Here is a 27,089-nt window from a genome sequence, read left to right as displayed (position 1 = left end):
TTTGGCAAATCACTTACCTCTCAAAGACATATTGGTCTAGTTGAAGTGGTGGTACCTGGAGTAATAGTAGTAGTTTTCCTACATGTCTTTCAGAGCTTCTTTGAGGTTCAAATGAGACTACAGACATAAGAGTTAGAAAAAAGAAAACCTCACATAAATAAATAAACCTCTTATATAAATATGTAAATAAATTCTTGCTTATCTGGCAAAAAAAAAAAACAGAAGCACAAAAACAAGATTGTGAGGTTTTGGGTTTTTTTCATTTTATTTATTTATTTATTTATTATATATATATATATATATATATATATATATATATATATTTGAAGTGAGATATAAACTTTATTCAGTCATTTCCACTCTATCCTAGTCAATAGGATTCTCCTTGTTGAATCATTCTTCTGCATAGCAATGACTGAAGCAATAAATACCTGCGAAAAGATCTGAAGACATAGCTAAGTTTATGAGGATAAAGGAAAGTTGTTTTTTTTTTCCAATTTCACTTCATCTTTGACCCCATATTCAAGGATCCTCAACAGGAGTGAATATGAGTGAATATTTTTTATTATATTTTAAGGAGAAGAACCCACCCCTGTACCCAAACCTTGGGGAAAAGGGAGTAGTGAACTTGTTATCCAGGGCACTTTCCAGGTTCTGGGAGCAAGAGGGGGTTAGACAGAGAGAGAAGAAGCATCCACTATTTTTATACACGGGTATATTCCTCTCATGTCTTAAAGAAAATTTTTATGGGGGGAAAGGGTCATGACATGGCTCACATGGTGATGAACTTGCAGAACGAGGTGAGTTGCAAGGAGGAAGGGACCGCCTTCAGCTCTCATGATGATCTGACCTCTGACATTTCCAGGGAATCCAATCAATAAGATTGAAGATTGGCTGCAGGATTGCGGGTAAGTGCCGAAGAGGCCATGGCAACGAAGGAGGTGGACATCTGGATGTGCTCACGGGCTCTGACTCTTGAGAACTCAGAAACAGGGAAACCGGGTTGAGTTGGGCCTAATGATTCGAGGTGACGTTGAGATGGTCGGGGTGGGCAAGATTGTAAGGGTTTGGGGTGAGTGTGGGGACTGGGCTACGAATGAAGTACAACTCTGGGCGGAGATGAAGTCCAAGAGTATCTGGAAATCCAGGCTGAGTATGATCTAAAGCCCAGAATGATGGAAATCTGCAGCTCTGGTGCCTGCCTGGGCTGAGTTTCAGATCCCTACTCCATTGCTTCTCCTTCAGACTAGAGTCTTGCACTGTGTAAGGAAAGAGGAGTGAGAAATCTAGTTGTCCTTGTGATCCCAGGAAGTCATCACTATGTTTGTTTCTACTACACAACACAGGATGATGGGCTAGGGTTTACCCCAGTCATTCAAAGCAGTGACCTGGAGCAGGTTCTTCAAGGCACATTTTAGGCTCATTCTACCCAGACACAGAGGGAAAGCTTCTGAGATCAGCGCCCTGGCGAAGCCTGATCATTCGTGTGATAATTCTGAGAATCTATAACTCCTGCCTGCACCTTCTTTCCTCTCCAGGAATGCTTCAGACTTTACATAGCCTTTAATCTGAGCTCACCCATGGATGTGCAATAAACCCATCCTTGATTATTTGGTAGGAAATAAATAGCACTGAATCATCTAAGGTTGTTTATTTCAACTCTGCCCCAGAAGGTAATGCCGGGAAGGATTTATTTTGTGTCTTTGTGGGTTTACAAAGCATACTGTCCTTATTGCCTTAACCTGGTTCACAATTTATTGACCTCAAAGTCCATGAAGGGCCCCTTACAGCTCGAGAAGTGAAGGGACGGTGATAATAAGAATGTTTGCACATTTTGGCATGTCGCAACTGCCCCAGGATTTGGAATGCCTCACCTGGTATCTGCAGAACCAGCCACCTCAGTTAATGTCTTTATGTCATTAACGACTCTTGAGTCTGTTTACATCAATAATTGTTGATGGTGCATTTGCTGATGTCTAATTGTCTAAATGACTGACAAGAGGGCCACGTCGTGTAAAATATGCCTCTTGACCTCAAACATACTATATTCCAGCTAAAAAGAATACAGTAATATAAGATTGTAAACCCCAGAAATTACCTTTCCTCACGTATCTTCTAGAAAGATAAACTCTAAGCCAAAGCATGTGCTGGAAATGTAGTCTGGTGAATCCGAAGGCTCAGAGAGTTGAGCCTACGCTTGTGTTAACCATCTGTGCCACCAACTGTAAGAAACCAACCAAAACTCCTTCTGTCTCAGGCTCCTCCCCTATAAAGTGGAGACTCAGAATAATAAAGTCTCAAGTTTTCTTATGAGACTTAAATGATATAATATATGCACAAGTGCTTTGGGCTCTGTAGTAAAATGTGAGCAGTGAGGTTTATAAAGTGCTTTGAGCTACTTTAAAATTTCACAAATTAGGTCTGCCTATATACTTAGCATCTGTCTGTCTACACTTCATTATTTCTCAGAAAAGTATGTCCATAAGTGATACGCACCAACTCTTGGAGAGTGGTTACCTCTGGGAAGGGAAAAAGTAAGAAGCAATGGGCATAAAAATGAGAAAATTTAAAAATTTAAAAATTTAGTTATATTTAAAAAATATAGTTATAGAAATTTAAAAATTTATCTATATTTTTAATATTATATTTATATTTTCATTAACAGAGATCAGAAATGAATATGACAAAATGCTTACATGTGTGAAAATAAGGCAGCAAGTACTAGAGTATTTGTCATATTTTCTCTACCTTTCTATGTGTTGAAAAAATTTTAGTATTTACACTTTGGAAAGCCCACAGGAAAATCTCTTAACACACATTTGTCTCTGCAGGGGAAATTATTAGATTCATAAAATATCTCCAATTTTTTTTCTATTTTCTAATCCTCCCTAATATATATGCAATACTTTTTAGTTATACGGGGAAATTAGAAAAATTAAAGGATGATGGTTGTTGATGGTAGTGAGAGAACACTCGATTGTGATAATAGTGGAAAAAAAAAAGGAGGAAAAAGCATTCCAGATATGCCATTGTGAGTCCCCAGGGTGTTCAATTTTTAGGCTGTCAAGGCTGCAGAGGAAAGAGGATAAACAGGGACCCTGCATTCACTGGACATCTGTCCACTCTGTGGGCAGGTGCCTGGGAGGCACTTTTCAAATTTTACTCTAAGACTATATAGTTTCCGTCTTCTTTCCAGGCCAAACACCTCCAGTAGCAAGACATTTTTGTTTTCTGCTGAGCTCTCCAAGAAAGCCCACCAACTTCCTGAGTAATATAGCATTAGTGTCTCTCAGTGTATTGAATCCAGCGGCGGACCTGTCAGTGGCAGGTCCAGATCACGTAGATTTTTACAAACCATGCCTGTTCTTTTTTTTCCTCCTCCCAAGGCTTTCGGGTTTTCTAGGACATGAATGTGTTGCCTGTGAATCATTGGAGATAGGGGTTAGGAGCCCAGAGGTTATCTGTGTGGGCTTAAGCTTAAATCTCTGTAGGCAAAGTCTATGGAAATTGCTGGAAGAAGTTAAAAATAGTCACATCTGTCTCCCAATCTGATCCTCTTTCCCACTTTTGTTTATGAATTGGGTATACAGGAGGAGTGGTGCCTCGGGTCTTCTGTTTCAGACTTGAAATGATGCTAAGGTACATCTCAGTGGAAGACGGAGGGAGAGGAGCAGCTGTAGATCCAGTCCCTAGTCATCGATTTTATGTCCTAAGTAATAACCCATGAAAGGCCTGGGACTTGGGTGATGGCATGGAATTTTAAATCAACTTCAGTTCAATCAGTAGATCCAGGTGCATGTCCCTGCTTCCGTGGTAGATTCCACATGCACACAGCTCATCCTGGGCTCGTCCTCACATAGAGAATATGCACATGCCTGCCAGGGCACAACTAGAGAAGAGAAGTGTAGGATGAGCATCCAACACAAACTTGTATCGACTGAAGAGCGCTGAGTCTGCTTAGAAGAACCAGAAATTTTATCAGAGCTATTTTCTTTTTAAATTTCAAAAGGAACCTTTCCTTTATTTTTTTTTTAAAGATGTATCTGTTTCCTTTAGAGAGCTAGAAAGAGGAAGAATGAGCAGGAGGGGCAAAGGGAGAGGGAAACGGAAAATCTCAAGCAGGCTACCCACTGAGCATGGTGCTGGGCATGGGGCTCTATCCCACAACCCCGAGATCATGACCTGAGCCGAAACCAAGAAGCAGACACTTAACCTGCTGAGCCACCCAGGTGCCCCATCAGTGGTATGGGAAGCAAGGATATCCTGGGAGATGTTGGATATGTCTGTTACCATAACTGGTGATGGTACTGTGGGTGTTTGCGTATGTCCAAACTCTTTAAATGGTATATACTAACGATGTACAGTTCTTTGTATGTCGGTTATACCTCAACAGAGCTGTTGAAATAATAGCCATATAAGTTATATTGAAAAATAAAATATTTACTGAAAAACCAACAAGTATTAAATATATAGCCCAGTGAGTTTTTTCAAAGAGAACACACCAATGACACCTGAAGCAGAACATTACCAGCATTCCAGAAGCCTCCTTCTGGAAGGTCTCCGTCCATTCACGACCCTGCTTCCAAGGGTAACCAATAACCTAACTTATAGCATCACAGATAAATTTTGCACCTTTTATTTCTTTTTAATTTTTATTTATTTATGATAGTCACACACAGAGAGAGGGGGTGGGGCAGAGACATAGGCAGAGGGAGAAGCAGGCTCCATGCACCGGGAGCCCAACGTGGGATTTGATCCCGGGTCTCCAGGATCGTGCCCTGGGCCAAAGGCAGGCGCCAAACTGCTGCGCCACCCAGGGATCCCAAATTTGCACCTTTTAAACTTGATATAAATAGAATTGCACAATACGTACCATTGTATTTTTTTTATTGCAGTATACTTGACATACACAATTATATTAGTTTCAGGTGTAGATTATAGTGATTCAACAATTCTATACGTTATGAAATGCTCACCATGGTGAGTGTGGTCACTATCTGGCACCGTATAAAGTCATTACAATATTATCGACTATATTTCCGATGCTGTACTTTTCATCCTTGTGACTTATTTCGTAACTGGAGGTTGGTACCTTTTCCAATATGTAGTGTTCTATGTCTGTTTCTTTTACTCAGCATATTTGTGATGTTTGTCCTTTTTTTTTTTGCATACCACAATGAGTTATTCTTTTTTATTATTGTGAAGCATAAATTGTATATTTATCATACAATTTATCCATTTTACAATAGAGATTTTATGTCTCCCAGTGCTGGGTTATAATGAATATTATTTCTTTTGGTGAACACATATAGGCATTTCCATTGAGTATAGACAGTGGAATCGTAGTGTATTTTAGTTGTAGCTATAATAAAAGCAGGCTTTGGTGCTCGCATTACTGTGTAGCTGCAGCCCAAGCATTAAATGCAAGACTAAAGCTCAGTATTCTCATAGTTGACAATATAAATTATGGTATTTTTAATAGTAAATAGTAAAATATGAATTTATACTGATATTTGTAATAGTATATAGACTAATATTTTTGTTTGACAAAATGTCATTATATTAAAATACACTTTTATGTAATTATCCATTAGAGGAAAGAAGCACATATTTGTAGTTCTAGTTATATTATTAATTACCCATTCTCAATTAGCTTGAGTATTATTTCACATTTTATCATGTGAAATACAGTGATACACAGTTTTTTTTTTCACAAAAGACATAAAAATTTGTTTGGAAAGCATGGTTGATTTTTTTTAAGATTTTATTTAATTATTCATGAGAGAGAGAGAGAGAGAGAAAGGCAGAGTCACTTCCTTTTTAAAATTTTTCAGGAAAATAAATTCTATAAAACCCACACAATGCATTAGTCCTTGAAACAGACTTGGATAATGCTCCCAGCGAGGGATCCAAGTTCCCCTGTGTACAGCAGCCAGGAAGCAGGAGTGTCAGCCAAGAGCTCTGGTCCCAGCTCAACACTTTCCATAGATTGCTTTGCTCACCTATTTTAGACGGAGACTTCTTCCTTTGTGAAACCGAGTTGTTTCTCACCGCCGTGTATGCCGATTTCTGTCTGTTCCTCTTGTGGAGATTGTAAATTTTTTTAAAAATATTTTATTTATTTATTCATGAGAGACACAGAAAGAGAGGCAGAGACACAGGCAGAGGGAGAAGCAGGCTCCATGCAGGGAGCCTGACGTGGGACTCGATCCCGGGACTCCAAGACTATGTCCTGGGCCAAAGGCGGATGCTTAACCGCTGAGCCACCCAGGGATCCCTGAGATTGTAAAATTTTGATAAGACCCTATCTATCTTCAAATGCAAAGTTAAAATCTCTAGCCCAGATGCAGTTTCTGCTGCTCCCTGGGAGACGTGACCATCAGCAAGTACATGGCTCAGAGAAGGACACGGGTGTAGGGAGCTAAGCTGACCTCCAGAAAATTGAAAATATCAATATCTGTATCTGTGACGTCACTCAAGCCCTTGCTTATGTAGATGTATTTCTCTGGGTGTTGTTTCTATGTTCCTTCTTTCCTATTTTACTGCAGCAGCTGCAGACTTGGTGCTGGCTACGCTGACTGTGGACAGTGTGGTCAGTATGATGGCAGCACAGTCTACGGGTCATACACAGAACACGGCACAATGCAGCCCAAGATACAGTGCACTTCAGGCCCGCTTCCCCTGACTACTTCTATGAATTTGTCAAATAACGGCTCTTAGTTTTCCTCAACATAAAAGCAATTAAACAATATTTGAGGAAAGGCCCCTTGGAAAATGTTGTGATTTCAACCCCTAAGATTATTTTTGATCCTCAGATACTCTGAAGAAGGGTTTTTTGAGGAAACAGGACAGTCAGGCTACAATGGTGAGTACAGGCTCTGTTATTTCATCTGTTGTTCTATCTGGACAGTGACAAGGCTCTGTGTGTGTAAGTGTGTGTGTGTGTGTGTGTGTGTGAGTGCTTGTGTGTTTATGTACACGCACATGCGTATGCATGCATAAAAATATGGGCTGCCTTTTAACTGTCTGCAAAACAACCATTGGTCACAAGGCAGTCCGGGAGGTCCAAAAGATAGAGTAAATGTTGGCTCAGAGCTGACAGGCTGACTAATACTCAAAGATTATCTTCTGTTAGTGATTGCTCAGCCAACAGCCAGTGCTATGGGAAAACAGCTCTGTAAGATGTATGGGAGTGCACACCCCCACGTGCCCACTATTTGACAGAGGATTGTGTACATGGCTATGTCATACAGGGTGCAGGTTAATGACAGGTGACTGTTTATGTCTCTCTAAATCAAAATATGAATGTGGCTTCTGAGGTCATATGTGTATAGCTGGGGGGAGGGTTTGCAATCGTGATGTCTGATGCGGTTACGTGGTGGCAGGTGTGCATATATGCAGATGTGTGTGTGTGCGTGTGTGTATACAAGCCTATTTTCTGTGAGCTTTGTTTGCCTTATTTGACAGGATGCCTCAGCCATGGAACCAGCTTTGAAGATGACTTGACCCTAGGAGCAGAGGGTAGGTGGCCAGCTCTCTGATGTTAGAATCAAGGGAAGAGGCTACGCATGAGATTGACTAAGGATAGAATGGAGGAAGAACCATTAGAAACGACAAATAGTCAATAGGAGAAAGACAAACAGTATATGGTCTCATTCATTTGGGGAATATAAATAATAGTGAAAAGGAATATAAGGGAAGGGAGAAGAAATGTGTGGGAAATATCAGAAAGGGAGACAGAACATGAGAGACTCCTAACTCTGGGAAATGAACTAGGGGTGGTGGAAGGGGAGGAGGGCGGGGGGTAGGGGTGAATGGGTGACAGGCACTGAGGGGGGCACTTGGCGGGATGAGCACTGGGTGTTATTCTGTATGTTGGTAAATTGAACACCAATAAAAAATAAATTTATTATAAAAAAATAGAAATGACAAATACCCACCATTTGCTTCGACGTGGATGGAACTGGAGGGTATTATGCTGAGTGAAATAAGTCAATCGGAGAAGGACAAACATTATATGGTCTCATTCATTTGGGGAATATAAATAATAGTGAGAGGGAATAAAGGGGAAAGGAGAAAAAATAAGTGGGAAATATCAGAAAGGGAGACAGAACATGGAAGACTCCTAACTCTGAGAAATGAACTAGGGGTAGTGGAAGGGGAGGAGGGCGGGGGGTGGGGGTGACTGGGAGGCGGGCACTGAGGTGGGCACTTGGTGGGATGAGCACTGGGTGTTATTCTGTATGTTGGCAAATTGAACACCAATAAAAAATAAATTTATTATTAAAAATAATAAAGATAATAAAAATTAAATAATAAAATAAAATAAATAAAATAAAGGAAGGGAAGAACCGTAGAAAGAAGCAACCCATTCCCCGCAGTCATACCTGTAGGGAATGAGCAGCCTCATCATGATCTAACGTAGAGCCCATAAAGCTTCATGAGCCCAGGAACACTTCCTCACCAGCCTGACGTGACATCCACCAGTCCATCATTAGGGCTCTCATCTGGCCCCTGGGAAGACAATATAGAAAATCACCAACTCCAATTAAAAATATATATATATTATTTACATAAAATAAATAATAATATTAAAATATTAAAATATTATTTTATACTTTATATTTTTATACTTTATATTTTATTTATAATTTGTGTTTTGGAGGTTTTTTTTGTTGCCAATTCATTTTTTTAAAAAATAAAAGGAACTGAGTGAGGCTGGCTGCAAATGTTCAGCTTCCTGTCTGACCACAGGGCCCCGTGGGATATAATATTTTGATCTTTATCCAAACATCACCAAGCAGCCATTGAAATCATTTTTATCAGAGTACTGATTTTATCACACATAAAATTTAACCTGATCTCCAAGCTGACACCTAGGTTATGCTCCAGTAAAGAATCTTTGTCATAAAAAAAAAGAAAGACAGAAAGAAAATCACCACAATATTGGCTGCCCAGACATCTCTGAAGCTGTTGTCTGTATAGGAAGCCCAAAGCAGCTTGAACACTGGGCGTAAGCAGGAGACCACACTGCAAGAAGAGAAGAGCTTGAATGAAGGATGGAGATATAGCAATGGACCAGTGTCTCCTGAGACCTGTGGAGGATTACGCTGTGAGGCAGGAACTCCAGCCTAGAAGGCTGGATGATGTCCTCCTCCTCAGGACAGAGAAACTCTCGCCTCAACACCTGACACAGTTTATAAGTTCAGAGGCTCAGGGCCTCTTGTTCTCTGCTGTACCTGCCTCCTTCTAGATGGACGTTGGGTGAACTGCAGATACTCCCACAAAGAGCAGAGCTCCTGGGGTTCAGCTAGCCTGTAGTGGTGGCAGACTGCAGTGAGGAGGGTTGAGTTTTACATCCAGAGAGGCAGCTGAGATGATTTCCATTTCCCCTTCTAACTTTCTCTTTGCCTTTCTCTTCCTTGTCCAGCCACCCTACTGGCCGCCAATGGCAAAGTCTTCTCCAGGTAAGCGTTAGGTTTACACAGACTGCCTGGTGTCGTCTTCAGGAGCTACTGAACTGGTGTAGGTGTACTGAACTGGTGAGAGTCAAAGAGATGAAAGATAAAGAGCTCAAGAGTCACAAGAGAAAGTGAGATTTTCCAACCAGGAATGAGGCCCTAGACTGAGTTTTCCCAGTAGATGGTAGAAGGTACACAGAAGACTATGTCTTGGATCCCGGGCACAGAATGCTCACAAGCTTACTATGACATCAACTCTGATCCCTGTAGGAGCTTCCTGGAGACAGCCCGGCCCTGCCAGCTACTCGATCTTGGCTGCAGTTTGGCTTCCAGCAGCATGACTGGTGGGACCAACAAGACTAGTTCAAGGTAGGTGCTGGGTTTGGTAGGGGTGTAAGGGTGGGGAAGATGAGAGGCAGAAGAGAATGGAACCAAGAACAATTGCCCAATTTTTCTGGGATAACTTACTGGGGGCTTTATGCACTCACATACTTGAGAAGTATGACTGTTTGCTTCAAGAACACTGGGAGATGCAGAAGGACTTACTGCTCTGAGCTGGATGCTCTGTAACATAGACGTGACCTTGTACACCAGGAGGTGAAGCATGGGTGTCACCACAGTTCCTGGACTTATGGGAAGTACTCAATAAACAAACAATAAATGTTTTGATTGATTGATTGATTGATTGATTGTCTAATTCACTCAGGCAATTCTCTGTCCCCAAATGCAGGCCAGGTAATGACTACATGGAAACTGAAAAGATGAAGCAAAGTGCTTGCCCTTAGGAGCTTAATAATCAGGGTGAACAAAAAGCACACACAAGTTTAAAGGAAGGTGGAAAGTGATGAAAACTAAGGTAGTATAATAAAAAAAGTACTTGGAATTTGGTGTCAAAGTATGAATTTGAGACCTAGTTCTCAGATTTATCAGCCATGTAGCTATCTATAGTGGTTTGTCCTCACTGAGCCACAGCCCTGGCCACATCCCACTTCAATTAAGTCAGAATCTCTAGAGATGAGGCTCAGATATCTGCACGTTTTCATTGAAGCATACTTGACATGCCATGTTTCACTCCTTTCAAGGGTACAACATAGTGATTGGACAACTGTATACATTATGCTATGGTCACCGCGATAAGGGTAGTCACCATCTGTCACCATACAATGTTGTTACAGTATTACTGACTATATCTCCTATCCTGTACCTCTCATCCCCATGACTTATTTATATGGAGTGGGTAGTTATTGAGCTCTCATGTCACCCGGCTTGGTGGTACACAGATTTGGATGTAGATACATGTGAGAGCAATACCAAGAGAGTGATCTGTAGTGCAAGGCTGCTGTCCTGAAAACAGCGCTACAAAGGGGTCTACCCTTCAAAATCAGGGTTTTTTTTTTTTTTAAAGATTTTATTTATTTATTCATGAGAGACACACAGAGAGAGGCAAAGACACAGGCCAAGGGAGAAGCAGGCTCCATGCACGGAGTCTGACGTGGGACTCCATCCTGGGACCCCAGGACCAAGCCCCGGACCAAAGGCAGACGCTAAACCACTGAGCCTCCCAGGGATCCCCTCAAAATTTGGTTTTGAACATACCTACATTGGTTAATTTTTACCTTCAGGGTAAAAATAAAGAGTTTTGTGTTTCTTACACACTTCCTACCTAGTTGTCCCACGCAACCATTAGGTGGGGACAAAAGCCAGCCAAACCATGGTGTGTGCAGGTGGGAAGCAATAAGTTAATAACAGAACCACAAGATTGCTTTAAATCTAGAATGCTTTTGATTTTTTATATCCCTCTCATAGCAAATTTTCATTCATCAGTAATGATGTGGAAAGTATTCCGATAGGGGCGCCTGGAGGGCTCAGTTGGGTAAGCGTCTGCCTTCTGCTCAGCTCATGATCCTTGGGTCCTGGGATCCAGCCCTGCATGAGGCTCTCTTCTCAGGGAGAGTCTGCTTCTCCCTCTCCCTCCACCTCTCTTCCTCCTTGTGCTCTCGCTTGCTCGCTCTCTGTCTCTCTCTCAAGCAAATAAACTAAATTTTTCTAAAAATTAAAATAGTATGATAGACTCTAATTCAATTTCTAAACCAGGCCTGGACCGTAATTCCCATGTTTCAGACATGAAAATGTGGGTTCACAGAGTGAAAGCTTTTCTCCAAGTCAGCATGGAAAGTAGATCAGAAAGGTAGTTCAGTCTCCGGACAATTTTATTAAATCCTCTGGATGATCTCTCTCTCTCTCTCTCTCTCTCTCTCTCTCTCTCTCATAAATAAACAAATAAATCTTTTAAATAAATAAATAAATAAATCCTCTGGATGACTCTGTAACTCCAAGTTGCCCCTATTTATCAAACTCCCTCTTTTCAGCATCTCTGAGATTCTGGACAAGGTGCAAGAAGACGCAGAGGATGTCCTCTTCAGTCTGGGCTTTGGCCAAGAGGACCACAAGGACACTTCGCGGATTCCTGCCCGATTTTTCACCACCCCCTCTCAGGCCAAAGGCATTGATTTCCAGCTCTTCCTGAAGTCCCAGGTGCGGAGGATTGAGATGGAGGACCCTTGCCTCATGCTGGCCAGTGAGTGTTCCCATAGATCTCTATTTCTCTGCCATTCATGAACAGGGGTCGGTGGCTCCAGATCCTACTTTCTCTTGGTCAGTTTCACTCTACACTTTGTCTCCTGTGTCTATTTCCTGGCATCTTGTTTTCAGTAAAGATGGAGAACTTTGATGTCTGCTTCTCTCTCTTAAAGAAATAATCATCAAGAGACCCCGTACCACTATTGCTTTCTTAGGCCTTCTCCCCTTTAGTTGAATCAAATGTGAACAGTGTCTTTAAATCTTATACCTGCTTTTACTTCTCATTTGGAGCAACAGAATGTTCCCCACTTACAGCCACTGTATTAAAATCATTTCCTTTTAGGGCAGCTGTTCTCAAAGTTAAATATATTCAATTGTCCATAGACTTTATAAAATACTCATATTCACAGGCTACTTTTTTTACATGGGGGAAAAGGCTCAGAAGTATTTACTTTAAACACACACACAGGATTCTTATTTGTAATCCTTAGACCACATCCAACAAACAACTACTTAAGCTGTCCTGATTCCATACTAAGGAAAGATATGAAAGGGTTTCTCTAGCTCGATGAGAAATCAAATATTCTCTATGTTAGAATACATTTCAAACTATAGTCTGCTGCATCCCCAACATTGTGTTCCTGATAGTTTGTTTCAGATTCTTTGCATCAGATTCAACTTAAAATAAGCTTGGCAAAACTGCACTCCTGAGCTCTACCTGCCGTAACAAAGATTTTGAGTTGGAGGATTTCCACGACCTTAGATGATTCTTAGGCACACTAAAATTAGAGTGTAATTGATTGAATTCATTTTATGTGCCAGGTACAAAATTAGGTGTTAAATTTTGTATGAACAGACTAGACAAGAGAAACATGATTCTTGCCTTTTGGAAGCTCACAGTTTTTTAAGAGATGAAAAGCACTTATCATAGTGCTTTTCAAACATGGGTGTGCATATGAATTATCAGAGGATATGGTTAAAATGCTCAAGATACAGTCTAAGATTCTATATTTATAACAAGTTCCCAAGCAGTGCCAATGTTTTTAGAGTAGGGACCATATTGTGTGATGCAAGGTCTAATAGAATGATAAAGTCATGAGTGTGAGCCCCACATGGGGCATAGAGTTTACTTAAAAAAAAAAAAAAAAGTGACATCAAAATTTCTGTACCCTAGTCCATTGGCTAGTAATTGACATTATTTCAATTTGTTATTACTCAGAAGCCTTCTAGGACCCTAAAGCTTTGTTACTAAGAAAATGAGGTTGGTTTTGTCCTTTTTGGGGTCATGTCTATCATCTAAAGCAAACAGCAGTAGAAGCCATAGTTTAGAATATAATGACAACCGAAAAGATATGTTAAATCAAGAAGTAGAAAAGTTCCTCATCCCATATGGAATTAATTTTTGGACTGAAGGAAAATGTCTATTCAGGATGGGGAGTCAAGGAGTCAAGAAAGGGGATCCTGGGTGTGAGAACCTAAATTGGAGAAACACTGGTGGGGAAAATGACATCTTCTTCCCGAATTTTGAGCCTTAGAAAGGCTATTGAAGGAAGAGATACAAGAGGTAATTTACCGATGGTCCTCAGATTCACCATCTTCAACCTTTGTGTCCAGGCAGGTTTAAGCAAGTGCAAACACTTGCTGTCACTGCTGACGCCTTCTTCTGTCTCTACTCCTATGTGTCTAAGACACCTGTCCAAAAGTTCACACCATCCCACATGTTCTGGAATTACAACCCAACCGATGTGCCATCTATCAGGATTCTGGCTCCAGAATCTGAACCTCACTCACCCAGAGAACGCCTCCGGAAAGCCATATCCAAGATGTGCCTGTATACAAGCCCCAGAGATCGACTGTCACCACTCCATAATATACCCAAAAGGAACAGTTTGGACCAAGTGGTATGGGAAGTAATGGACAGAGTGAAAGGAGAGAAGCTGGTCTTCCAGCAAGACCCTGGATTTGGGCCAGGCTCAGAGGAAGATCTTGTGCCCTTTGTCAGGGAAACAAACCTGCCCACTTCTTCTGGTCCGTGTACCTTTTGCCCGAAAGAGGGGATGTCCACAATGCAAGCACTATCACAGACTCTGGATCCTAAACCAGAGGCAACCTGTTGCACACATTCTCTGCCCAGAGCAGATCTACAGTGGAGCACAGACCCTGCACAGGTAAAGAGAGAGCTTTGGGGTCTACAGGCCACCAATAAGGAAGTCCATAGAGCCAACGATGAGACTTTCTGGGAAAGAAAGAGCAGAGCAAGAAAGAGCTTGTTTCAAAAGAATCCCATGGACAGGACGGTTAAGTCATTGGACCTGTCCATCAACCAGCAGAGCGAAGAGCAACCAGCCCTGTACCGGTCTCTAACCCCGCAGCTGCAGGACACTTGTGACTTGGAGGAGGTGAGTGGGTAGGGGGTGAGAGAGAGACTGGCAGAGAAAGATTCTGGATTTTTGCCTTTGGGTAAAGGGAATCCAGGCTCCTTGTCCTTACCAGATATAACAATTCTCGAATTACATTAAGAAACCTTTGGGAACAGATTAGTAGAGATGGAGAAAGATAAATAGACTTGATTTCTTAATAGCATCCAGCTTTTCAGAGCTTTTCCATTTCCTCATCCGAGCTGATCTTCATTGGAGTTCCTCATCACACCTGGCTCTGTCATTTATGGGATCCACACAAGAGTACGAATAGAGGTTGGTTATACACCATGCGAAATGCTATTGAATAAAATATGGTCTCTTCCACCTTAATGAATATGTAGCCATAAAGGAAGCCCAGGAAGCCCAGGTTCAAATTTAATATTCTCAGACTCTTAAGACTTCTGTGCAAGAACATGGCAGCGTGAGCAGAGCCACTCCCCGGCTCTGGCTTGTCCTCTTCTCTTCCCATGCCCAGATCTGCCCTAAGCCATAAAGGACTTTGCACAGAAGTGTGTGAGCACCTGGCCTGCATATCCAAAAGCCACACACCCTCTACCCACACAAATAGCCTCCTACTGGTCATCAGTCATGCCTGAGGGTGCATACACTGGTAGAGAGGTTAACCCTTTAAGACAAAAGACACCAAACAAAACCAGTGCAATTGTCTGAGGCAGACTTAGAAGCATCTCAGCAGCGTATTTGGGTATCCTGTGTAACCAGAGCATGTTCTAGAAGGGGTAGTGCAGGGTCCAGGTGTGAACATTCTGTTGGCCCACCCGCTCTTCATCCTGTGGACTCTCGAGATTCCTCTGATCTGGGACTATTTGCAGTACTGCCATCAAGTGCTGAGCTCTCTTACAAAAAGATCTCAGATCCTTGCCACCAAGAGAAGCTGTGACGATTTATAATATTGTTTACATACATGTCACCTACCACTGGGCATGGAGCTGCACCTCAGCTCCTGACTTCCTCACTACCACACATTCCTGCTGCAAGAGAAGAAGCCGAGTCTCCCAAGTACACTCAGCCTCTTTCCCCTACAGCCACCTGCCCTCTGAGACCTTTCCCCACTGGCCCTGAGTTCTGCTGGGATCTTGGTTACAGGTGCACAGCCACGGTGAGAAGGAAGAGCTGCTGGCCCGATGCTCCCAGACACCTCCACCTGCACCAGACTTCTGCTAACAAAGACTCAAAAAGTAAGTAGGTCTCTCTCTCCTTTCTTTCTCTCCCCCTCCCACCCTCCTTCAGGCAGTGATTCTCAAACCTGGCTACATATTGTATTTGTCCAGGAAGATTTTTTAAAATACCCACAACCAAGTGCCCCCTCATCCTGTGATTCTGATTTAATTGATATGGCATGGAAAGTGCCTGATTTTTTTGTTGTTGTTGTTTTTGAGCCCCTCAGGTATTTCTATTATGGCTGGTTAGATACTTCTCTAGATTAGTGGTTCTCGGACATTAGCATCACCCGGAGGGTTTGTTAAAATGCAGATGTCTGGGCCCCAAATCCCAGTTTCTGATTGAGAAACCCTCCACAGGGCCCAAGAATTTGCTTTTCTAACAAGTTCCCAAGTGATACTGATGCTGCTGGCCTGGCAATCACAGTCTGAGAAGTGTTCTAGGGTCAATTCTGTATTGCCTTAATATTCGGAGTGTAGCCTGCAGACCAGCAGCATTAGCATCACTTGGGATTTTTTTAGAAATGTGGAATCCCAGACCACACACCAGAATTAAGGTATCACAATTTTATCAAGATCTTTGGGTGATTTATTTGCATGCTGAAGTTTGAGAAGCACTGCTATAGTTTTTTAACAGGTGAGAACCAACCATAAAGAGCTTCATCCCAGCTCCTGCTTATAGAGACATTCTAATCAGCCTACATCACCACATGGGGAAAACCCCAGGTATCTCACAGCCATGTTCCCTTAGGCTCTGAGTTTCTTCCTGCAGTGAGGGTCTGATGTCCTTCGCTCTCCTTTCCTTGTTAATTAAGGAAGGACAGTGAATGTCACATAGGTGGTTACTGCAGCTAAAATGTCTTTCCATACAACTTTTGTGCATTATATCAGAGGTATCCCTTATGCCCTCGGATATTTTGGCTGAAGATTTATTATTTAAACTAAGTATAAATGCAGCTTCTGTAGTTTTTGTCACCTATCCCCTAGTACCACAGAGAAGATGGCATCAGGAGTAAATGAACGATTGAATGAATGAATGAATAAATAAATGCTTTTTCCAAGATAGTAGAAATTGATATCCTTCTTGAATCAAGTCAATGAGTCTTGCTTAGAATTCCCTCAATTTCAAATGTCTTAGTTTACCATACTTCCTGGACCGATAGTTATTTTGGGTGAATACTCGAAAGTTGCAGTGTTACTTTTCCAGAATCTCAAAGATCTTTACAATTCTAACTCTTTTAATCTTCATTCTCAGTGATTTTAGGGCCTTAGTCACTCTTCTTTCTTTTCTTTTTAAAGATTTTATTTATTTATTCATGAGAGACACAGAGAGAGAGAGAGGCAGAGACACAGGCAGAGGGAGAAGCAGGCTCCCTACGGGGAGCCCAACGTGGGACTCGATCCCGGGACCCCAGGGTCACGCCCTGGTGCTAAACAGCTGAACCACCCAGGGACCCCCTCCCTTCTTTCCCTTTTACTCATTGCTTTCATCTCCAGGTATATAAATTATATGTATCCAGTAGTCACTTACAAAAAAGCTAAATATCAGAAGGCAGCAGTATCTTTTATACAGTTGGGTAAAGTTTAGGATTAAGAATCAGGTGGCCCGGGTGGCTCAGTGGTTATTTATATTATACATATAATAATTATATAATTATATAATATATATATGGACTAGGCATTTATGTAGATTTTAACACCTTACAGGGAATGTGTCAGAGTAATATAACATATCATCATAGTAACAATGATGTTGCCGCGGCTGCTGCTGACTTTAGAAAAGGTAATCATGGGCATAAAATATTTAGAACAGTGATTCTCAATCCTACAAGTTTTTTTAGTTGCTATTTCCTAGACTTCAACCTATAGATTTAAATGCAAATCTCTAGGGTTTGGGCTTGGGCATCATTTGTTGTTGTTTTTTTTTTTAAGATTTATTTATTTGTTTTTTTTAATATTTATTTATTTATTTATTTATTTATTTATTTATTTATTTATTTATTTATGAATGATAGACAGAAGCAGGCTCCATGCCTGGAGCCTGACGTGGGACTCGATCCCGAGACTCCAGGATTGCACCCTGAAGGTGGTCAAGCCCTAGGCCCAAGGCAGACGCTCAACCGCTGAGCCACCCAGGGATCCCCATCATTTGTTATTCTTCTCTTAAAACTTTCGTATTGCTGCACAGCAAGCCATCCAAAATGCAGTGGTTAAAAGCAAAAGTTGTTTCTTTTTTGTCACTATTTTGTGGGTTTATGAGAAGGTTCTTCTGCTTGTCTCACTTGGGCTCAATTACGCAGCGGTTTTTGGTTATTTGGCTGGCCTGGACTGAAAGGTAAAAAATGGGCTCCCCCACATGTCTGGGACCTTGGTGTTGACTGTCAGGGGGCACGCCGTCCGTGTGCTGAGTCATTCTTTGGCAGGCTAGCTGATGGGTTGTCTTTCTTATGTGGATGTTCAGCTAAAACTGAAATTGCAACACTTCTTTTTGTGGGTGTGTTGCAAGTTTCACCATGTCCCCTCTACTACATTCCTGGTTAAATCAAATCACAAGGCCAACCGAGGCTCCAAGGGAAGGAAAACAGACTACTCTTTAACAAGCATGGCAAGGTCCCATTGCAAAAAGGCATGTGGAGTGGGAAGGTTGCCATCTTTATAAACAGTCCATCACATGGACTCCACTGAATCATGAGGGTTGAGAATAACTGCTTCAATCAAAGGGCTTTACCCTCATATGTCAAAGATGCGTTGAGGGTAAGCTTTCATGCTACAGCTCATTCATACTCAGCCACGGCATAAGAATTTGAAAAGGAAATTAACTGGTAGGCTTACCAATTTAAAATAGAAAATGTGGAGTATATGCTCCACAGTTAGGTTTCTTTGCCAATAACTTCATTTACTCTAAAATGCGAAGCGTCGCTCGAGTGTTATTTGTCCAGCAGATGTCAGCCTCGCACAAGATAATGCCAAGATGTCCGCCAGAGGAAGCTGGGTCCTTCAGTGAAGGAAAGATTAGAACTGAATTTCCAGGGAGAAAGTATTGCTAGGAGCTACACATTTCGGATAAGGAGCTAGATTCCACCTTCTGCCAGGGTCATGAGGCCTCATTACAGCACAAGACGTTGCGGTTAGAAATGCTGTACCTCACTTTTTCTAAGGCATGCAATTTTCCACATTTTAATATCTCTAACAATTGGCAATATCATCCAATGTCTCTATTTTTCCCCCTCCTTAGTGAAATGTAAGATAATTGAGCCTTACAAAAGATGATTTATCAGATTGGATGAAACACAGTAACTCCCATGAGGAAATGATTTTGCGGATTTCCCTTCTGTGATTCACCAGAAGACTAAGAGATCTCTTCTTCACTGACAGTCTTTGACTCAGGCAGGGGGTCACCGTGAGTTCCCAAATCTTCCATACACTTCTTTAATTATCTTTTCTTGCAAAGCTATGAATTATCTCTCTTGATGCACTCCTGTTTCATCCTTTAAGACATCACAGAATGGGGGGATCCCTGTGAAAGCACCTGAGATTAAACACTATGTGATAAATATGGAAAAGGGGAAAGTCACTCACTACCATCAAAGGCAGAGTGAGCTGGGGCAGTTCCTCAGATCGAATGAGAGAGAAGTCCTCCTCCAGGGTCTGTAATTACCTCCAGGGATTAATGATCTCCCAGAAGCTGTGTATCAAGCCCCAAGTGTTCACCTACTACTTGTCATCAGGCATGAGAGGGGTGTGAGCAAGGGTTGGAAGGGGTAGCAGCACCCAGCCAGCCATGGGGTCCAGCTGTATAGTCCTCACCGTTGCACAAAGAGACTCAAAGAAACAAAGGGAGTTGAAATCCAGCTCTGCTGTGCTTATCACCCAAAACCTCAAGGGTCTTCATCTTCTAAAAGGGTGTTCCTTTTCCTTTCTAGCTAATTTACATAAGGTAAGTGCTTTTCTGTAGTTACCCCAAGGGGACCTTCCGTTAAAAGAGGATCTCCTCCCCGGCTATCAGTTTTCTTCCCTTCCACCCTCTCATTTAGTCTCTGCCAGAGAAGAAGTCTTAATCTTCCTCCCAAATCCTCATCATTCCTCACAATTTGTACCACACTCAACAATGTCAAATGCAGAGCCCGTTCTATTAGTGTCCCATTGCTGAAATTGAAGCTGTTTGACCTTTATCAAATTTATGAGGCAGGGCCAAGGTTTTTTTATTTTTTATTTTTTCTTGGAGTTCAGTTTGCCAACATATAGCATAACACCCAGTGCTCATCCCATCAAGTGTCCCCCTCAGTGCCTGCCACCCAGTCACCCCAACCCCTGCCCTCCTCCCCTTCCACCACCCTTAGTTCGTTTCCCAGGGTTAGGAGTCTCTCATGTGCTGTCTCCCTCTCTGATATTTCCTACTCATTTTTTCTCCTTTCCCCTTTATTCCCTTTCACTATTTTTTATATTCCTCAAATAAATGAGACCATATAATGTTTGTCCTTCACCGATTGACTTATTTCACTCAGCATAACACCCTCCAGTACCATCCACGTCTAAGCAAATGGTGGGTATTTGTCGCTTCTAATGGCTGAGGAATATTCCATTGTATACATAGACCACAGCTTCTCTATCCATCATCTTTCGATGGACACTGAGGCTCCTTCCACAGTTTGGCTGTTGTGGACATTGCTGCTATACACATCGGGGTGCAGGTGTCCCGGCGTTTCACTGCATCTGGATCTTTGGGGTAAATCCCCAGTAATGCAGTTGCTGGGTTGCAGGGCAGGTCTATTTTTACCTCTTTGAGGAACCTCCACACAGTTTTGCAGAGCGGCTGCACCAGTTCACATTCCCACCAACAGTGCAGGAGGGTCCCCCTTTCTCCACATCCTCCCCAACATTTGTGGTTTTCCGTCTTGTTAATGTTCCCCATTCTCACTGGTGTGAGGTAGGATCTCATTGTGGTTTTGATTTGTATTTCCCTGATGGCCAGTGATGCAGAGCATTTTCTCATGTGCATGTTCGCCATGTCTGTGAGATTTCTGTTCATGTCTTCTGCCCATTTCATGATTGGATTGTTGGTTTCTTTGCTTTTTGATGCTGTTTGTTTCTTTTGCCAGATCTGAGGTGGCACAGGCTAACATATATCCTATTTGCAAAGTGATCATATCTAGAGGTAGGAGTTGGATTTTATGGACAACTCTGCTGGTGGCAGTGCAGGGGGAGGACAGCCAGGATTATGTGGGGAGGCTGGTGCAGAGCATAGGATAAAGAAGGGAACTAGTCTTAAATGGTCCCAAATAGCCCGTAATTCAAAGCTGTCAGGTAATTCAAAGTTCCATGTAGTGGAACTTACATGCCACAGGGACATAGAAAAATGGACTTCCCAGAGTATGACATGTCCAGATGAATCTGGACACATGAGTAAAAGTCAAACAGGGGAAGAATGGTGGGGCAAAGTAGAAGAAGCAATAAGACACTGATATACTAAAGGTAGTAGAGATAAGCATGTTCAAAGGCAGAGAGAAATGGAATATCATAAAACCTTCAGAAACTACACCTTGTGCCATTTGGGAGAAAGCAGATATGTGGGAGATAAAAATTAAGCATAGGAAAGATAAATAGAAATTAGATATGAGCACTGGGTGTTATTCTATATGTTGGCAAATTGAACACCAATAAAAGATAAATTTATATAAAAAAAGGCATACAGGAGTAAAATTTAAAAAAAAGAAATTAGGTATGAAACAAATGTCTTCAATGTTATTTTAAGTGTTTTGATTTAGTCTAGAAAGATAAAGAGCCACTTAGAAATGTACAAAAGAAGTTATATGATTAGATTTGTCTTTTAGAAAGCTCTTTCTGGAGGAAATATAGGAAATGGATGGAATAAGGAACCAGTGTAGAAAGAAAAATCATTTAAAAGCCTACCACAAAAGACAAAGGAGAAATGTGACCACCAGAAGTAAGACGAGCATACTAGGAATGGAGAGGAAGTGTGACACCCTGAGATATTTAATATGCCCAATGGCTAAATCGAGGACCGATCAGACTTATGTTTGAGGGGTGGAGGGAGGAAAAGAAAAAAAAAAAAAAACATTGGGAAATTTCCAGGTTTCTTCTTGAATGACTAAGTGAATATTGAGTCCTTTTATTAAGAACGATATACAGTAGAAATAGCAAGTTAAAAGCAAATATTTTAAAGTATAATTTTCAAAAAGGCAAAATAATGACTTGTGTTAATATAAGACAAACATATTCAAAAAGATTTTACTCAACTCATCAATTAATAAGAATTCCAATAATGGGGGATCCCTGGGTGGCTCAGCGGTTTAGTGCCTGCCTTCGGCCCAGGGCGTGATCCTGGAGACCCGGGATCGAGTCCCACGTCGGGCTCCCTGCACGGAGTCTGCTTCTCCCTCTGCCTCTGTGTGTGTGTGTGTGTCTTTTGTGAATAAATAAATAAAACCTTATAAAAAAAGAATTCCAATAATGTATTTGAATTGGTCCAAAGAGTATTTGAGAAGTTAGTTATAAACAGACACCTGAGTCAGCTACAAAACTAGTCACCAGCAGCAACAGCATCGACTCTCATCTCTGAGATGATCGTTTACACCAGAAATAAAGTACTTGCATCTCTACTCAACATCAATTTGTGAGGTGACCCCTGCCCAACAAAGTAGTAAAATAGCCTTGGAAAGAGAAACTCTCGCACTGCTCCCAGTTACCAAAATATGGTCATCTTGTTTGTCTATTTTCAAGTCTAAAATAATCTGATGAGTTAAGATTGAGATATGATGAGTTGGAGGCGGTTCTGAAATACTAAAAATAGAGAAGTCCCTGAGGCAGCTGGGTATACGAGCTTGAGGATAGAGTTTGTTGGAATTCAAGGCTTCCTTATAACAGGTGAAGACTTGAGAAATAGCAGTTCACTTAGGGAAAGTATGCAGAGTCAGAAGTTCAAGTGTAAAAGGAACCCTTAGAAACAGCAATATTTAAAAATCAATCAAATACAAGATGTTCACAAAAGAGTAGCTATAGGGGTTGGAAAAAGAAAGTTTCAAATAGAAGCCAAGTGTGACATGGTTCAAGAAGGAGGGTATATTCTCCAGTAACAAACGTCATAAAATATCCAGCAGGAAGGAGAATGCACGGATATCACTGGATTTGCAACTACACAATGATTAGAAATATCAATAAGAATAACACCCAGTGCTCATCCCGTCAAGTGCCCACCTCAGTGTTATTCTATATGTTGGCAAATTGAACACCAATAAAAAAAATAAATTTATAAAAAAAAGAAAGAAATATCAATAAGAATATTTCTATTTATATGACAGGGATTTAAAATAGTAACGTGAAAACTAAGAAGTTATGCAAATAAAGTAGATAAAGGAATCAAGAGACTCTAAAGAGTGTTCTGTTTTTTTTTTTTTCTAGGATGGGAAAGGTTTAAGCATATATATTTGCTGAAGGGGAGGAATCAATAGGGTGGGGGTGGTCATGGTTCAGGAAGGATGAGAGAATGATGCTGTGAGGTCATTGGAAAATTGGAATGAGTTGAGATCCAATCACTTTTAAAAACTTAATTTAAAAATATACATAAAGTCACTGATTCATTAGTTTTCTATAATACCCAGGGCTCATTATATCATGTGCCCTCCTAATAGGTAAGAGGTTTCTTTTTGGGGTGATAGAAATATTCTGGAGTTGATGGCTGCATAATTCCATGAATCTACTAAAAACAATTGTACACTTTTTAAGGGATTTTAAAGGTGAATTTGATGGTATGTAAATTATAGCTCAATAAAGCTGTTATATTAAAAAGGAAAAATATATGTATATACACATAAAGTGCTTTTGGAGGGTTTAGCCGTGAAGCATACGTACAAATCTTTATCTGAGATTAGAGGAAAGGAAAACGGACAAGTGTGAACACAGTTACATTGGACATCTGGAGAAGTCAAGACATTTCTGCCTAAAAAAAAAAAAAAAAAAGACATTTCTGCCTATCGGTCTCTCTCTTTTTGCTAAAAAAAAAAGGTCACCCCTAAACAGTGTGAGACAGGGAATTTGAAGACAACAGTAAAGGCTTGAGGTTGTTACTATGAAAAATAAATAATGAGAAATGTTTATTATAGAAACACGTATTAATAGTTGAATAAATGTATAATATTAGGGCTCAGCTCAAGGCACAGAATATGGATTTGTAGGGATTTAATAATTTTCTCCAGGGGCACCTGGGTGGCTCCGTTGGTTAAGTGTCTGCCTTCGGCCCAGGTCATGATCTCGGGGCCTCGGGTCGGGCCCTGCTCGGCGTGGAGCCTGCGTCTCCCTCTCCCTCTGCTCCTTCCCTGGCTCACGCGTGTGCTCGCTCCCTCTCTCCCTCTCCCTCTCAAATGAAGAAATAAATACAATCTGTTTAAAAATAATCGTTTTCTCCAGCAGTGTTCAGTGATCCACATAAACGAATAAGGATAGAAGTATTGCTTTCTAAGGATAAAAAGATAAGAAGTGAACCCTTCCAGGGTCCGCACTTCACGGCGGGCAGAACAGAAAGTCACATGAGGGTTTCTGTTGTTGCTGCTGCTGCCAATCCCCCTGAGTGTGGCTTGCACTAGCGAGAGACATTTCAACAGGTGGAGCAGGGACGCCTCTACCAACCCCAGTACCCAGAGTTGTCTCGAAAATGGATGATATGTTTCTTTTTATTCTCATTACAGGCTTTCCACGCCACCGTACGTGCTCTGAGAGCAGTGGCTTCGGAGAAGAGCCCAATGCCACGTCCTATTGCCCCCAAGACCCAGCTCCTGCTCCCCGGCCCCACAAACCCCTGAACACGGTAGGAGAAAGGCAGCAGGTGCATGGGAAGGAAGACCGGCCGGAGAGACCTGGAATCTCTGCCCTGAGCCTGTCGTAAACTGCATGCCCGGGGAAAGACCCGAGGCACGTCCCTTCATTCTTCTGTGCATTGGTTTCCCTACCATGTGGGTATTAGCATACACAAGATGGACCGTGGTGAACTAGACACGATTTTCTCCCAAGCTCTGATACTGCGTAGGGCAGTTAGAGGATTTAACGGTGGTCAACTTCGGAGAACAAGGAACAATATTGCTACTGGAATATTCTCAGACTTAAGCTAAATGAAGAAGGAGAAATCCCACCTTCAGGCTCTGAAACCTTGGTATACCTGGCACTGGGGCTCCCAGGAGCCTCTACGTATCCTCTGCATCTCGAATTAAATTCCAGGAAGTCTCCCACAACACCAGAGTCCTGTTTTTCTGGAAGCCTCTCTCTTATCCCAAATTTCTCCCTCGATGTCAAATTTTGCATCTTCATAGAAGATAAAAAAGATGAGTGGGGATCAGGGTTCCTCCTCTTGGCCATTGCAAAAAAAATCAGTATTTTCTGCTGGCAGAAAACAAAATACAAATAAACTTAACAACAACAACAACAAAAAAAAACGTTGTCGTGTTTTAAAAGAATTAGCAGTTGTGGTTTGGGTCATAGGGAAAATATTTTGTTGACAAACAGGCCTTGAGCACCTACAATACTGTACCAGGGGGATCCCTGGGTGGCGCAGTGGTTTGGCGCCTGCCTTTGGCCCAGGGCGTGATCCTGGAGACCCGGGATCGAATCCCACGTCGGGCTCCCGGTGCATGGAGCCTGCTTCTCCCTCTGCCTATGTCTCTGCCCCCCTCTCTCTCTCTCTCTCTGTATGACTATCATAAATAAAAAAAAAAAAAAATACTGTACCAGGCAGCACGTGTACAGAGCATCTTAGACCCGTTCTAAGTTTTTTGTAGACTAGGAGAGGTCTCACACGCACACACACTTCCAGTAATGTATTACTCAGCTGCCTAATAAGTTGCAAGATAGCAAAGACCAGAAGAGAGGGATTTGAGGGAAAGCATAACCACTAGTGTCAAAGAAAAAAATCATCTACCAGATAGGATGAGCGGGCAGAGGTTGATTTTATTCCAATAATATCGCCAACCGGAGGGGAGAAAGCACCGAGCGTTGACCAAGTCTGGTTGTCCAGCTTGGGAAGAACAAGGAACTAGAGAGTTTAGGAGCTGGGCTGGGGAGCTCTTAGACCCCGTGTTTGCTGACTGGCCTTATCTAGAGGAAAAGTAAGCTTCCTGGCATATTTTTCTTTTCTTTTCTTTTCTTTTCTTTTCTTTTCTTTTCTTTTCTTTTCTTTTTTTTAAGAATTTATGTATTTGACAGAGAGAGCACACAAGTAGGCCGAGCAGCAGGCAGAGGCAGCCCAGCAGGCAGGGCTGGATCCCAGGACCCCGCGACCACAACCTGGGCTGAAGGCAGACACTCCACCCCCTGAGCGCCCCCTGCCCCAGGAACCCCACTTTCTGGCCATTTTGTAAGACTAGGAGCTAAGGGCCCAGCTTAAGGTAGGCTCCTTCCCTTCACTGAACTTGGGAGATAAAGGCCTATGTTCTTTGATTAAATTTCAGAAAGATGATTCTCAGTTCCTAGAGAAACGCTTGCCTGGGTTGTAGAATTGGGATGAGGCTGGGAGAAGATTGGTAGCTCAAAGGGTCTGAGGAAGGACTTATAGTACATGCTTTTTAAATTAAATGCTGTAAGAAAGCAGAGGTCGGGGCCTAGCGTCGCTGGGGGTTGGGGGGAACCTGTGCAAACCGGGGTCCAGCTGAGGTGAACGTTGAGGCCATCTCGGCCATGAGAGAGAACACACGAATCTGACATTATTCCATGTGAAAGAGCCTGAGCAACAATATATCTGAACCCATCTCATCTCATGGAGGTTGGGTTGGCGTTGCAGGAAGGGGCAGCCGCCACGCTCAGCGTTGCCAGGTTCCTTACGGGGGAACTGAAGACCTGTGCAAAGTGTGTGTGGCTGGAGGTGCGCTCGCCTCCTGGGGCAGGATACGGCAGGACAACGTCCTCGGGTCCGTGACTCCTGGATCCACATAGACCGTCACTGAGGAGGGAAGAAAACAATGCATTTGCTTGCTGGCCCCTGCCTGGGCGGGTTCCCAAGACCTTGGCCAGTAACCAGAACCCTTTGGGTAACACTCATTACTGGTCTGGGGAACAGAGGCGCCCCTGCTCCTCTCTCGGCCTGGCTCTCTCCAGCACCTGCGGCGCTGCAGTCCTCCTGCTCCCAACCCAGGTACCAGGCGCCAAGCCCTCATCCCCACATCCCCCATCCACTCATCCCCTCATCGTGCATCCCAAATCCTCTCAGCCCCTCATCCCCACATCCCCTCGTCCCCGCATCCCTGCATCCCCACATCCCCGCATCCCCGTGATGGGACAGGGCTCCAGACCCATCGCAGCAACAGCACTGCTCACAGTCCCAAGGCCAATCTGCTATTCCCGCCTCTCCCATGTGGATGCGAGGACCGAGTGGGTGGCAGGGCGGGCGCCCACTTTAGGAAAAATGGATTGGAAGCGTACCGGGTTGGCGGTTAGGCAGGTGCAGGGGG

The 27,089-nt window shown here is 42.4% G+C and overlaps 1 protein-coding gene across 3 annotated transcripts in view; it reads left to right on the top strand.

Annotated features, from left to right (window-relative positions):
- The window catches only part of TESPA1 (thymocyte expressed, positive selection associated 1), a 35,308-nt gene extending 10,226 nt beyond the window's left edge, over positions 1–25,082 (top strand). For 2 of the 3 annotated variants that reach the window (XM_038577880.1, XM_038577881.1), the window contains 9 exons: positions 866–908; positions 6,816–6,865; positions 7,468–7,521; positions 9,431–9,467; positions 9,732–9,830; positions 11,831–12,039; positions 13,656–14,440; positions 15,566–15,657; positions 24,342–25,082. In XM_038577880.1, the coding sequence (XP_038433808.1) occupies positions 866–908; positions 6,816–6,865; positions 7,468–7,521; positions 9,431–9,467; positions 9,732–9,830; positions 11,831–12,039; positions 13,656–14,440; positions 15,566–15,643 (1,355 nt within the window). In that variant the 3' untranslated portion in view covers positions 15,644–15,657; positions 24,342–25,082. Of the gene's footprint in view, positions 1–865; positions 909–6,815; positions 6,866–7,467; positions 7,522–9,430; positions 9,468–9,731; positions 9,831–11,830; positions 12,040–13,655; positions 14,441–15,504; positions 15,658–24,341 lie in introns of those variants that run through there. The other variant, XM_038577882.1, reaches the window with a different exon arrangement.
- Positions 25,083–27,089: the final 2,007 nt, after the last annotated feature.

The sequence above is a fragment of the Canis lupus genome, chromosome 27 (assembly GCF_011100685.1).
Source record: "Canis lupus familiaris isolate Mischka breed German Shepherd chromosome 27, alternate assembly UU_Cfam_GSD_1.0, whole genome shotgun sequence".
In the NCBI taxonomy this organism is placed as follows: domain Eukaryota; kingdom Metazoa; phylum Chordata; class Mammalia; order Carnivora; family Canidae; genus Canis; species Canis lupus.
The sequence above is the reverse complement of the archived record's forward strand: the minus strand, read 5'-3'. Positions and strand labels throughout refer to the sequence as shown.